Source organism: Hermetia illucens, chromosome 3 (assembly GCF_905115235.1).
Source record: "Hermetia illucens chromosome 3, iHerIll2.2.curated.20191125, whole genome shotgun sequence".
Lineage (NCBI taxonomy): Eukaryota > Metazoa > Arthropoda > Insecta > Diptera > Stratiomyidae > Hermetia > Hermetia illucens.
In genome coordinates, this window is record NC_051851.1 from 101,006,035 (window position 1) to 101,020,143 (window position 14,109).

The window sequence follows — 14,109 nt, forward strand, 5'->3', positions numbered from 1 at the left end:
ACGTTCTTTCTTCTCCTCACTCTGCCAATCAAATTCACCATTTTCAACGAGATCCAAGAAGCTATTCCTCTTTTTGAAGTACATCGCTAGATCGGTGGATAAAATAGCTGTTTCAACTGTTTTCATCACTCGCCGATAATCATCCGGTGAGAGTGCCTAGAGAGTATATGCATAAAAATTGCCGATCAAAGAAGGGGAACTAGTAGCTTTATTAAAATTATTACAATTCTCCCAATTCTCCCATTTTAGCACCCTTAACAATGGCAAGGAGCTGGACGCTTCAGGTATGATAGCTTTTGTATATTTGAGTGCCCGTAAAGGAAATTATTAATTTCCAGCCCCGCACCCCCGCCTTTCCAACAAATACCAAAACTAAGACCGCATTCAGAAGTTACTAATCGATACCTTTCATTTGATACCCCAATTGACTATATTTAGCTTACAAAATTTTACGTCCCCGCATGCTTCGGCGTTCAGAGTTTCCAACCTTCTACCAAATTTCGTGCATATAACAGACAGACAGACGTTGAATCGGTCTTAACAAGGTTTTGTTTTACACAAAATATTAAAAACAATCAGGAAACCAAAAGCTAAAAACTTCTGGTATGAAAGGTTTTGTATATTGCTTATATAGTTAGTTCTGGTATGAAAGGTTTTGTATATTGCTTATATAGTTAGTTAGTTTAGTTAAGTGGGGGGAGCCGCAGCTCCGAGCACTCAGGCCATTGTTAGGCCCATTGTATTATCCCCGTAAGTTGCCTATTCAATGGCTTCTCGCTTACGGTGTTCGCAGGCTTTAGCGAATCTTAGAACATTCTCCAGAGGCAGAGAGTGTGCAGATTCTTCATTGAAGAAAACCTTGCCAAAGTGTCTTCGTCTGAGATCTGAGGATGCCGGGCAGCTGCATAAAAAGTGTAGGGCCGTCTCCTCCTCCTCCTCACATTGGCTGCACATAGCCGAAACCACTACCCTAATCTTTTCCATACGGTAGTTTAAGGGGCAGTGTCCCGTCAAAAGCCCTATTAGGGTTTTCATGTCCCACTTCTTAAAGGACAACAAAAATGCCGCTCAAGTGGCCCTAGGCTCTTTCACAAGGATTTTCGCTTGCCGGCAAGAGTCCAAATTTCCTTATATAAGAATATGGTTGAGCATTTTTCCCATTTGTACCCAGCTCGCAATGTTTATGTATTTAATTTTTCGGACCATCCATTTTAGCATGAAATTGACATTCAAGGTCTTAGAATGCCAGAAATTTGTACAAAAGTAACATCTTTGATTATAACTCTTTTAGTATAGGTACTTGCGAATTCCACCAAAGTTGGTAGATAAGCCAAAATAGACGACTTGCGGTTTCTTCGGGGCACCTCTACCCTGGAAGCAGCATGACTGAAATGGCTACAACCTAGTATTTGATAACTTGCTTTTATTTATTTTGCATTCACAAACACAACGCAAGTATGAATTATATTCAGGACCAAAAGTACCTAGTAAAATTTAGGGGAATCTGGGGAACCTACCACCAGCCACCACCACAAGCGCCCCTTTATCTTTTAAGTACCTAGGATCGTCCGAGCCTGAATGCTTGGCACTTAGTGCCAGTATTCGGTAAAATCCGGCATTCACCGAGATTGCGATAACTCGGGAAATAATAATAATAACAACTTACAAGAGAAACAAATCCTAATAGAGCGTCCACACAGTACAGTTTTCAGTGACGGAGGCGAACGAATATTGGGGTTGGCTTTGGGGGTTACGGAAGGTCGCGGTTCAAATCTCATTGGTGGCAGTGGAATTTGTATCGTGATTTGACATCGGATACCAGTCGACTCAGCTGTGAATGAGTCGAATAAGAGTAATAATCTCGAGCGAGTGCAATGCTGACCACATTGCCTCCTATAGGGTACTATAACCCTGTACTGCACCATTACGATCTTGAATGAAGCGCTCTAACACACTTTCCTGGTCCAATTGGATTATTGGGCCAAAGATTTTTATTATTCGGGGGTTACCCGCCCAGTATGCTGAGCATGCTGTGTGGTTCACCGCTGAAGGCAGCCACCATGCCACTACTCCTGTCATGAATTGGGTGGGGATGAGGAATGCCTCGTGACATCGGAGGCGGGGCGTGATTGACGTGGCGGTACAACATCACCGTCAAGTCGATTCGCTGTGCGCTTTTTTGCAGCAAAGAGCAGGCGAATCCCTTGCAAGCAGCTGTTTGTTAAGCAGACTGTGGGCTGATTCCACTTAGTTTGAAGTATAATATCTTTCAATCCTCTGAGTGGAGTGAAGTCAGACCAAGAGCGGATAGATGAATGGAAGTCGAAGACAATACACGGACAAAGTAAACACGTGAATTGCCTTAGGCAGCCATTTGTCGATTTGCATTTGTCAAACAGATGGCTGTATGCTGGGGAGTTGTTTGCTGAGATAGAGGGATGTATATGTGCAATTCAGGATGGCGTGGTCGCCACCCGAGTGTATAAAAAGTTCAGAATGAAGAAGAACTATGAGCCACTGGCTCGGGAAATCAAAGAAATTAATAATATTGTCAACTACAGGTTGACCTACGAGTAATTAACAATAGCGGGAAACTCGAATTCGAGATATACAGGAAGCCAATGGCAACCCAAAGAACGATACCAGCAACTTCGGCTCATACCGCAACACAAAAAATGGCTGCCTTCAATTCAATGGTGCACCGTCTCTGCACATACCCCCTAAACAAAGATGGCTTCCATAAAGAAAGAATGTCCATACTTGATACAGCTATCAAGAATGGGTACACGGTCGAAACAATCGAAAAGCTGATCAAGAGAAAGAAAGACCAGATATGGAAGAACCAACATTCAACATTGTTCGAGCAAGAAAGCACTCTAGCTGATACAAAATGGGTGAGCATACCATTATCCAAACACTTTTATAGAATAAAATCCCTCCTAGGGAAATACAATATAAAAGTGGTCGATCAAGCAGAGACGCAACCCTTAAAAGACAATTAGGGAGCGAAAAGGACCCATTAACGGAAGAGGAAAAAAGTGGGATTTACAAGATCAGCTGCAATGACTGTGAGATGGTCTACATTGGCCAGACAAAGCGCCTCATCACGACTAGGTTCCAAGAACACCTAAAGGAAGTAGAGAAGGGAGAAAGACGAGGAGTCAACACGGTGCGTTCTTCGGTTGCGATGCACGTCATAGAGGAGGGGCATTCTGTGACGAGGGCAAATCTTGAGCTGGTACGACAAGTGAATAAGCCACACACCTTGGACGCATGGGAGAGCTTGGAAATATTGCGAAAGGATGCGGCAAAATTGATGAACACAGATGGAGGTAATTGTGCATCAAGGCTAATCAAAAAACTCGCTGATAAACACACGGACCGCACCACCCACTAACTATTGATAATTGATGGCCATCAACCCAAAAGTTATTAGATTATCCCTACCTGCATGTGGACCTTTTTATGTTTTTCTCTTTACCTTTTAGTACCCACATACGGATCTTTAGCTTTTAAGCAACTTTTTATAATCTGTCCCTACAGACCTTTAATTTGTTTTATTTAAAAATCAGGAAAAACTTCCCAATGATTTAGTAGCTTAAGTACTGAGGAAGAAAGTAAGTAGCTTTCGAAATACGTATTTACTAACTATTCAAATATATTGTAGTAGGAGCAAGCTACCTAGTTTTATTTTTATTGACAAAACTTTTACCCTCTATAATTTTGTTAACAATAGTTGGATTCCCTTCCTGGAATTATCCCTTACACTATAACTTATAATAATAATAATAATCGTTGGCACAACAATCCATATTGGATCAGGGCCTTGAAGTGTGTTAGAGCACTTCATTCAAGACCGTAACGGTACACTACAGAGCACTGTAGGAGGCAATGTGGTCAGCATTACGCTCGCCCGAGATTATTACCCTGATTTGACTCAGGTACTCATTCACAGCTGAGTCGACTGGTATCCGACGTCAAATCACGATACAAATCCCACTGCCACCAGTGAGATTTGAACCGCGACCTTCCGTACGACAGCCTTGTGCTCTAACCACTCAGCTATCCGGTCACACACTATAACTTATACTGGTGTCAAATTTCGTGCTTGTAGGATGAACCTAAGGGAGGTTGCTGGTTTGTATGCTAATATTAACTTTATTTGAGCAGATATCGGGATGGGATGGTTTTTGAAGTCTAGATTTTGTACATATGTACCATTCTGATTTTTCATCTTTTTCGGATGGAAAAGTTCTGAGAATCAGACCTGTTACACTTGTTGGGGCATACACTTTGAGCCCACACTTCTCTATGTTGCACCCGATATATGACCAATTCTAAAAACTATTACTTTCATTTGTTACCCCACGTGACTATATTCGATGAAAAAAAAAATTACAGTCCCCTATCGCATGTATGGGAAGCCCCCCTTAAACGCAACAGAAAATGGTACCACATTCACAATCCACGTCTTCTCGCTAAATTTGGTGACAATAGGTTCAGCCGTTTCCGAGTAAATCAGGTGTTAGCGACAGCAGACAGACATTGAATCGATTTTAATAAGGTTTTGCTTCACACAAAACCTTGAAAAGGTTGGGTGGGGTCGAGAAACACTGCATTATATTATTAACTTAATTTAAGTTGGTATCGGTATGGAGGGTATTATATTAGCTTCGTTATTTTTTTTCAGTTTTTCTGTAGGGTAGTTTCTGAAAATTGACCCGTGAAATAAATGATCAGTTTGTAGCTCCGTACTCCCCGCTTTTCCAAACAAAATTTACCAAACTAAGTCAGGATTCGGAAATGAATTGCGTATCGAAAACAGAAGGCAAACCCCAGGCTGTTACTGAAAAGAAGAGAATTTTTCGTAAGATGAAATAAAAGGATGCTTTGGATTATGTAGTTGCTTTATGGAGCTAGAATCAACGATTCTACGCAAATTAAAAAAAAAATATGTATAAGTATAATTGCTTTTTCTCTAAATATTTTTTTATCTTATTTTTTATGTCTCTGAAATCTCCGGACCGATTTCGTTTAAACTTGCATACTTGTTTTACATACTAAATACTCGATTTTGAGCTTTGTTTTTTTCCAATTACAAATTATTGTTTTAATTAAAAACAAATCGGAAACGCGGAAGTTCGCGCTTCAGGTATAAAGGTTTGATAGATAGATAGATAGATAGATAGCTTTATTAGTGTAAATCAATTCATGTTCAGATACAATCAATATTTAAGTGATACAGACTAAGTCTTTTCAACTATGGTAAGTTGTGCAGTATAAACAATCTTAATAAGTGCAATCGCTTCAATTCTCAAAATTCCCTAGGAAAATTTAAAAAACTTAGCTTGCAGGTATAAAGGTTTTATGTTTATCTGATGTGAGAAACTTCTACGCACATTTTTCCATTCGTACATAGTTACAAATAACAAATTCCTTCCTCCTTCCTTCCAAACAGACATAGATATTTTCCTCACTCTAAATAAACAAATGTTGCCTATTCTCGAATACTGTTCATATACCCGCACGAACATAAAATGGTCATACCCATATTTCCGATTTACTTCGTGCACAAAAGAATACATATGTGTGTAGAAAGCTCGAAGTCGATTGAACAACTCGAAAAGACGCCAAGGTTCAAACAGAGTAGGTTAACATTAAAAATAAAAAAGGAGTTGATCACGATTGTAACAAAAAATTGGAAATATTGGAGCTATTGCGGCGCCACAATGGCAGGATTCGCGGATATTCGAAATTTATTTCGAATGTTGCGAACACCAGCGGACAGATGGCGCCACTGGCGCTCTCCACTCGTTTAGACCTCGCTACAGGAGTGAAGAGCAGAGTGTCATGTAGGTGACGAAAAATGTCATATTTTTAAAAAAAAGAGAATGACTTGTCTAGCTTCGACTGCGTTAATTTGAAAGCTGTATTAGTTGTCATAAATCAATTAAATTATAATTAAATTTAAATAAATTATAAACCCAGCCGAACGTCATCATCACGGACACCACCAAGACTACCGCTATCGCCGCAGGAGCAGGATACTCTGCCATCAGCCGCCAGACGCCGCCATTTGTTTTGTTTATATTGAAATGTTACTTTAAGTGGTGAAAATAAAATTTAAATCGCCGCAAGAGCGACGGTGTTTGCATCAGTGGATCTCTTTTCGCTTGCTCTCTGCTCTTTTGGCGAGCTTTTCACTTTAGAGTACGTCGTTGGTGTTTCGCTTTCGCTCGTGCAGTCATTTGAAGGTGCGGCCTGCCCTGTCGTTTAGGGATTTGGCTGAAGTCGGTGTTACCGCGGTTTCCTTCCCACAAATTCGCGTCGTAGTTATTAGCCTTTTGGAATGGCGGTTGACGGCAAAGACGTGGCATGTCCATCGGACCCGCAAGTGACCGCCCTCGCTTTGCGCGTCCCTCCGTTTTGGTGGCGGAACCCGGAACTGTGGTTCGTGCACTTGGAAGCACAGTTCCAGATGTCCGGGATCACAGCGGACGCGACCCGTTTCAATCACGCGGTAGTCGGCCTGGACGAGGAGTCCATCGTGCTGGTGTCCGACGTAGTGAAATCGGCTTCGTACTCACTGCTCAACACCGAATTAATCAGGCGCCTGTCAGTAAGTGAATCAGCAAAACTGGATCACTTGCTGGCAGGCATAACGTTGGGAGATCGAACTGCCATCCAATTGCTGCGCGAAATGAGCCAATTGGATGGGAGTAAGATCGACGACGAGTTGATGAAGTCCCTTTGGCTGCATCGTCTCCCGGAAGGCACCCAGGCGGTCCCCGCGTGCGTCTCAGGTTCTTTGGAGGGACTGGCAGCTGCGGCCGACAAAGTGCACGAGGTGCACGTACGCCCGACCATAGCGGCCGTTCAACAGCCATCGGACGAGGTGGGCGACTTAAGGCGCGAAATAGCCGCCTTAATAACCAGTATGGCCGAAATGCGGGTGACACTGGACGCCCAGCGTTCGGGCGCCAGATCATAAGCTCACTCGCGGTCTGCCGCTCGAAAAGGGCGATCAAGTAACAGGTCGTCAGGACAGTCCACGGACCGAGGGATTTGCTGGTACCACCGCAGATTTGGCCTGCCACTAAATGTACAATCCCTTGTAAATTCACGCCGGCTGTAAAAAACTAGGTCCGTCGGGGGTCCTGGCCACCCAGAACGCAGCGCCACGCCGCTTAACAATTTATGACCCTCTCAGCAGGCGCAATTACCTCGTGGATACTGGTGCGGAAGTTTCGGTTCTTTCCGTACCCCAACACCATAAACTATTTTCACAATCCCTGAAACTAGCAGGGGCAAATTCCTCTCGTATCAACACCTACGGGTATAGGCAAGTGGACGTGAGTCTTGACTTGCGTAGGACATTTCCGTGGCGTTTCATCCTGGCGGATGTCAGCTTCCCCATACTAGCCGCAGACTTCCTGTGTCACTATGGATTGCTGGTAGACTTGCAAAACAAGTCTCTTATAGATTCCACGACCAACCTTAATTCGTCGGGACAAAGGATATGTCACCCAGGCAATAATCTTTCCGTTCTTTTAGAAGACATTACCGACTCTCGTGTTCGGGCACTCCTCCAAAAGTTCAGCCAGATTACTACCAAGTGTAGTCTCTCCAAACCAGTGAAGCACAATGTGCAGCACCACATTAACACTACTGGTTCCCCGATTTTCTCGAATGTGCGTCCTCTACCATCCCAGAAACTGGCTATTGCGCGGAAAGAGTTTGAACAACTCGTTCAACAGGGTATCTGTAGGCCCTCTAACAGCTGTTGGTCTTCCCCACTGCATATGGTCCCTAAGCCAAACGGCGAATGGCGCCCATGTGGGGATTACAGAAGGCTAAATGCACAGACTGTTTCTGACCTATATCCAATTCCACTCATCCACGACTTTGCGCATCACCTCGCGAATTACCGCATCTTTTCGACCTCGGACTTAACCAAGGCTTATCATCAAATCCCTGTAGCTCCAGAAGACATTCCAAAGTCGGCAATGTGCACACCCTTTGGACTCTTCGAGTTCACCCGGATAACTTTCGGATTGTGCAATGCGGCGCAAACCTTTCAAAGATTCATCCACTCGGTCCTGCGAAACCTCGACTTCTGTTTTGTATATTTGGATTATGTTTTCGTCGCTTCTTCCTCAGAATCTGAGCACTTAGCTGATCTTGAGTGCATTTTTCAACGTCTCCTTGAGGCCGGGTTACTATAAACGTTGAGAAATGTAAGTTCCTTCAAACACAGGTGACATTCCTCGGCCACTCCATTTCCCCTGAAGGAATACAGCCCGACTCAGACAAGGTGTAAGCGATTACGTCATAAAACTGTAAAGGATTTGCGGAGGTTCTTGGGCATGCTAAACTTCTGTCGCCGTTTCCTGTCCAATGCCGCCCAACACCAATCCGTTTTGAACGCGTACTTGTCTGGCCTCAAAACTAGGGACACACGAGAGATCGTGTGGTCTGAAGAGGTTGTCCGCGCGTTCAATAAATCCCGAAAGCAACTGGCTGAAGCTACACTCTTGGCATTTCCTCTGCAAGATGCACCTCTAGCCGTTTTTGTTGATGCCTCTGACACGGCAGTAGGTGCCGCTCTTCACCAAAAGGTGAATCACATCTGGCAACCGTTGAGCTTCTTCTCTAGGCAGTTGAACCTCGCTCAACGGAACTACAGTACCTACGATCGAGAACTGCTCGCCGCGTACTTGAGCATCAAATACTTCCGTTTCTCCCTTGAAGGCAGGCCATTCACAGTGTTCACGGACCAAAAGCTTCTCACATATGCTTTGAAACAAAAGCCCGACAAAGCGTCCCCTCGTCAGCTTCGACATCTGAGCTTTATAAGCCAGTTTACGTCAGACATCCAGCACGTGTCCGGCAAGGACAACATAGTTGCTGACGCTTTGTCTCGTGTTTCCGAGGTTAATATCCCCGCCTCAATCGACTTCTCGGCTATTGCCAAGGCCTAGGAGGATGATGCAGCACTTCAGAGCCTCAAATCCAACCCCAAATACAAATTTCGGGAGTTGCCCATCTTCGGCTAGAACCCTTCTTTCTGCTGCGAAGACTCGGAAAAGGGACCTCGGCCTTACATTTCGGCCACCTTTCGCAAAGAAGTGTTCCACGCGGTTCACGACTTAGCGCATCTAGGCATCAGGTCAACAAATCGGTTAGTCACCGATAAATACTTCTGGCCCTCCATGAACAAGGATGTCAATTCCTGGGCCAGAGAGTGCATCGCATGCCAAAAGTGTAAAGTCACCAGGCATGTAAGGAAAGAAGTGGGCTCATTCTCCCGCATTACCAAGCGGTTCCACACGATACACCTCGACATAGTAGGGCCTTTGCGAGACTCGCACGGCTATAAGTATTGTCTCACAATCATCGACAGGTTTACGCGGTGGCCTGAGGCAATACCTCTGAAAGACATTACGGCGCAATCTTGTGCCGAAGCTCTCTTCGGGAGTGGATACCTCGCTTTGAGAATGCAATTTGAGTCCACCCTTTTCTCGGAGTTAGGCAAACTCCTAGGGTGTAAATGCCAGCGGACTACTGCATACCACCCTCAATCCAATGGGATGCTAGAACGTTGGCATCGGACGCTGAAAGCTGCCATTATGGCACACGACGATCCGCCCTGGACTCAAGTCTTGCCTCTCGTCCTACTCGACCTACGTACAACACGCCGAGAGGAAGCTGGTATACAAGTGATCCGGTCTTCGACAAGTGATCGGGTCTCACAGAGTTGGGGTTAGTGCGTCTGCTGAGAGACAATCTCCGACGCATCAAGGCCACTCCTCCCACCCAACACTCGTCCGCACCTGTCTATGCGCCCAAGGAACTGGACACGTGTACGCACGTCCTGGTGAGGACGGATGCCGTCCAGAAACCGCTGCAGCTTCCTTATTAAGGCCCGTGCCGCGTTCTCCAGCAGGGAGAACATTTCTTCCAGCTCGAGATCGGTGGAAACAAAACGGTGGTCTCCCTGTTCAGGCTGAAGCCCGTGTGCACCCCTCAACAACGGCGCGTTCGCATCAAGGACTGATGGGGAACACAGTTCCGGATTCGGTCGCTGAAACCTCTCGGTTTCATCTGGGGGCGGAGTGATGTGGCGCGGCAGGATTCGCGGCATTCGAAATTTATTTCGAATGTTGCGAATACCAGCGGACAGATAACGTCACCGGCGCTCTCCACTCAGTTTAGACCTCGCTACCGAGTGAAGAGCAGAGTGCCATGTAGGTGACGAAAAATGTCATATTTAAAAAAAAGAGAATGACTTACAAAAAAAGATGTCTAGCTTCGACTGCGTTCATTTTAAAGCTGTATTAGTTGTCATAAATCAATTAAATTATAATTCCAATAAAGTATTTTAATTAAATTGGTTAAATTTAAAATGTTAATAACACTATAAGGGCAAAACAGGTAACTCAAAGCTCGCAATAAAAAACACTTAGACGTCTACAAATAGCAGAACGTATTATTTCTTCACTGAAAGGTATTTTTGCGAAAAGGCAAATTCGGAAAATGGGGAATTCGAATAAAAGATGCGTTGGTGTAGTAGGGACATTTCTTCTGCCATTTCTCTTTACTCTGCTGGACCACTTCTATACAAGGAAAAAATAGCACTGCCAGCAGGGCCGACACTAAATGGGCTATAGAGATAATACAAAATCTTGGAATCGTGGATACTGTGCTGCAACTACTGTCAAAATCAAAGTACGACATTAAGGAACTACTTTGTCTTTTATCTTTGACGAGATGAAGATCAAAAGTACTTTTGAGTAAGATAAAACCAACGACTGGCACCTAAATTATTTGCTTGCCGGACAATAAAAAAGGAAAAATTGTTATAATTATTTATTAATTTTATGTGTTCATGTTACGTTTGTGCCCTTTATTGAACATATACGGATTGGTTGATTTTATTATCAATGAATTTTGCCAATTTTTCTTTGAATTTCTGAAAGTGGGGTGTTCTGTAGTTCGTTATTGATTGCAACATTCGATTTACTAACAATAAATTTTAGTTTTGACTTCATTTTTGGTCGAAGCATTAACAAATCTCTGATCATCTTAATAAAGGAACGTTCCGAATTGGTTTTTTCAACGGATATCTTAATTCGGCAGTTCAAACTACTATTTCGGTGCAAAAAACGTTTAGTTATTTTCTAACGCGGGGAGTCGATTGGTCAATCTGCTACCCCTAGGCCATACAAAAGTCTTCTCAGCTGTTATACTCCTGCTCTTTGTCTTGACGCGGTACTTTTTTGCGAACTTCCTTCGACGCAGCCGTCGGAGCTTTCGCGGTCATTTCAGCCCATTATGTCTAGAATTTTAAACAGAGTTATCCGACTTTAATTAAACCAGGCCATTGAAATATGTACACCCAATTCGAGGACTTCTTACCGGCAAATGTTTTCTTCTTCTTATTTCTCGTTTCAAAAACAAGTTTAACATACTCCTATTCTTCTAGACTAAGAGCTAGCTTGTGGCTGCGCGGCTTGTTATCTTTTTCCGTCTGCAGCGCGCGCGACATGACTTCTGAAGGTATGTGGAATCGAAAAATGCAAAAAAAATCGATTTTTCGAAAGTTGTTCCCGGTACTAGTTCCTTAATGCTTACTGCAAGACGTGGTCTCATGTCCTGAGCGGAATATTAACTGCGAGCTTCCAGTCCAGGACAAGGAATGTCTCACAGCGCAAAGTTAAGCATCAACGAAAACTTGCAATACTGACGGCGGCGTTTTGCGGTAATGGAGACAAAGATGTTGCGTTGGACTAGTGGTGTGACACGTTTTGATCATATCCGAAATGAAGATATCCGCGACCGTTATGGGGTTGCACCGATCGTGGAAAAATTGCGAGAGAGGCATCTTCGATGGTATGGGTCACACAATTCGCGCCAACGAGAATTCACACTCGAGGTCAATGGTAAACGACCAAAAGGCTGGCCGAAACAACGGAAGCTTCATACGTTGGATGGGGATTTAAAAGCCTCGAGATTGCATCTAGATCAGGCATTTAATAGAGCCAAATGGCGAAACGGATCACGACGAGCCAACCCCGCTTGACAACGGGACAAAGGCCAAAAAAAAAGAAGATTATAAGATGCAGAACGGTATTATTGTATAAGATGCATGCCGTTAGAGGCGGAGCAGTCCATCACACCCCCAGAAAGTTTAAAAAATTAATAAATCCAGGTAGGTTCTACGCTGTTGTAGGAGTGGGAGGTTCAGAAAGCCGAGGTGGTAGGGATAGCCCACACGAGGAAGTTTTGGTTAAAGAAGAGAACGCGTGATATGTTGCACTTTTGCAAGGTCAAGACAATCAAAATTACGGAGCACAACTCGAGGGCACTTCTTACGAGGGAGTTGAAGAGAGTTAGCAAGGTTTGAACGGAGTCAAAATCATGGGTGTCGAAGTGGAGCTTATTGTCGAAGGTAACTCCGAGGTCTGATATGATAAGGTGACGGTTTAAGCGATTAGCACATAGAGTGACACTTCCTTACGTTTAGCGCTAAGCTATTAGCAGAGCGCCAACCAACCAGTGTCTAGGTTTAATTCAAGGGAGACACAATGTTAAGGGGGGATGATAAAGCGGAAAACAGCGTAAGGTCGTCGGCAGAGAGCAGACAGAGGTAGATACGGAGCTGGGGAGGGAGTTCATTGACAATGACAGTAATGAGAGGTTACAGTCCTAGTACCGTGAACATTTTTGGAAGAAGGAAAAATAATTAAGATTATGAAAAAACAGCATTCGTCTTGATGACGAAAATTGAAGGGGTATTCGCCTTTCCCTTGCCGTTGCAAAGATAAAAACTAAAATCATCAAAGAACGTATCAAAGGACACCTCGCAATCTTGATCGACAAAGAGAATGGTGGTTTTCGTTCTGAATTCTCTTGCACTGACCACATTAATACCTTGCAGTTCATTTTGGAATAATGTGCGGAGTTTAGATCTCTGCTTCACCTGCTCTCCATCGATTTTAGAAGGCTTTCGACAGCTCTAACAAGGAGTTTTTTTCGGAATGCATTGCACCGGAGGGGTAATGGAATAATGGATATAATCGTATATAATCGTGTATCGAGGTAAAATCTCTAAGAAAAGAACCTTTTTTCTTCCTCCTACGTACTTTTACCAGGAATTTAATTTATTGGTTTTATATATGAATCCTGTAACAGAAATAGTTCCTGCATATTTGGTTAGGGACTTCGAAATGATTCCCAGTCACAAACTGCCAAACAGCTCACCGATTTCGGTAAGGTAATGTGTCTCTACAAAATTTTAAATTTTAAATCATTGCCAAATGCATTACCTGGAAAATATTATTTCCTTCCGAATTCAAAATCATCACACATTGGTCGAAATGATGATGCTCCATTGTACTCGTCGAGTATAAAATTGCAAGTGGACTTTCAGTTTTAGTTTGAAAGGCATTGTTCGTTCCTCGATGATCCAAATCATGACATAAACATGCAACTAAAAGGCCGAGAATTTCTAAGTCAGTCATGAAGCGTTCTAGTTTTCCAGTCTTAAGCATTGCAAACATGGTTTGCGTCACATTGAATGCATGTCTCCAATTGTGATATTTTACAGGCCGATAATTTTTCCGAACGCTTAGCACCCATCTACATAAAACCTTTGAAAAGAGGGAGAAATAATTAATTAATAGTTCATACAAGCCAGGATCAGTTTGAAAGGAGCTTCAAGTAAATTACTCCATTCTTTACTAAATAACAGACGAACATCTTCAATGAGGAAAACAAGAGAAAATAAATCGTGTGAGTTCAATGGATTTCTTTAAGATAAATCATAGGAAAAATCGAATAAATTTTTACGAATAATGAATGAATAATACAAGAGGCAAGGAAATTTCATACATATCACGGCGGAAGTGTGGAAAGAAAATTAAAAATAAAGTGGAGGCGACAACTTGAGAAGTCGCCTCCTTCCATCGTTTTGTTCTTACGTCATAAGGTATGTGGAACTGCTGAACTAGATTACATTGCAGGAACATCCTCACGGTTGCTCTGCATGTGTCGTCGTCAGCTAAGTCGAAATCTACAAAAGGAAAAAAATAAACCTTAAATGTGACA

At 43.3% G+C, this 14,109-nt stretch overlaps 1 protein-coding gene across 3 annotated transcripts in view; it reads right to left on the bottom strand.

Moving 5' to 3' along the window:
- Positions 1–14,109, bottom strand: part of LOC119652412 (cGMP-specific 3',5'-cyclic phosphodiesterase) — an 81,717-nt gene that overhangs the window by 1,949 nt on the left and 65,659 nt on the right. For all 3 annotated transcript variants that reach the window (XM_038056528.1, XM_038056525.1, XM_038056529.1), the window contains 3 exons: positions 13,983–14,074; positions 13,329–13,652; positions 3–156 (listed from right to left, as the gene is read on the bottom strand). In XM_038056528.1, coding sequence (XP_037912456.1) covers positions 3–156; positions 13,329–13,652; positions 13,983–14,074 — 570 coding nt within the window. The remainder of the gene's footprint in view (positions 1–2; positions 157–13,328; positions 13,653–13,982; positions 14,075–14,109) is intronic.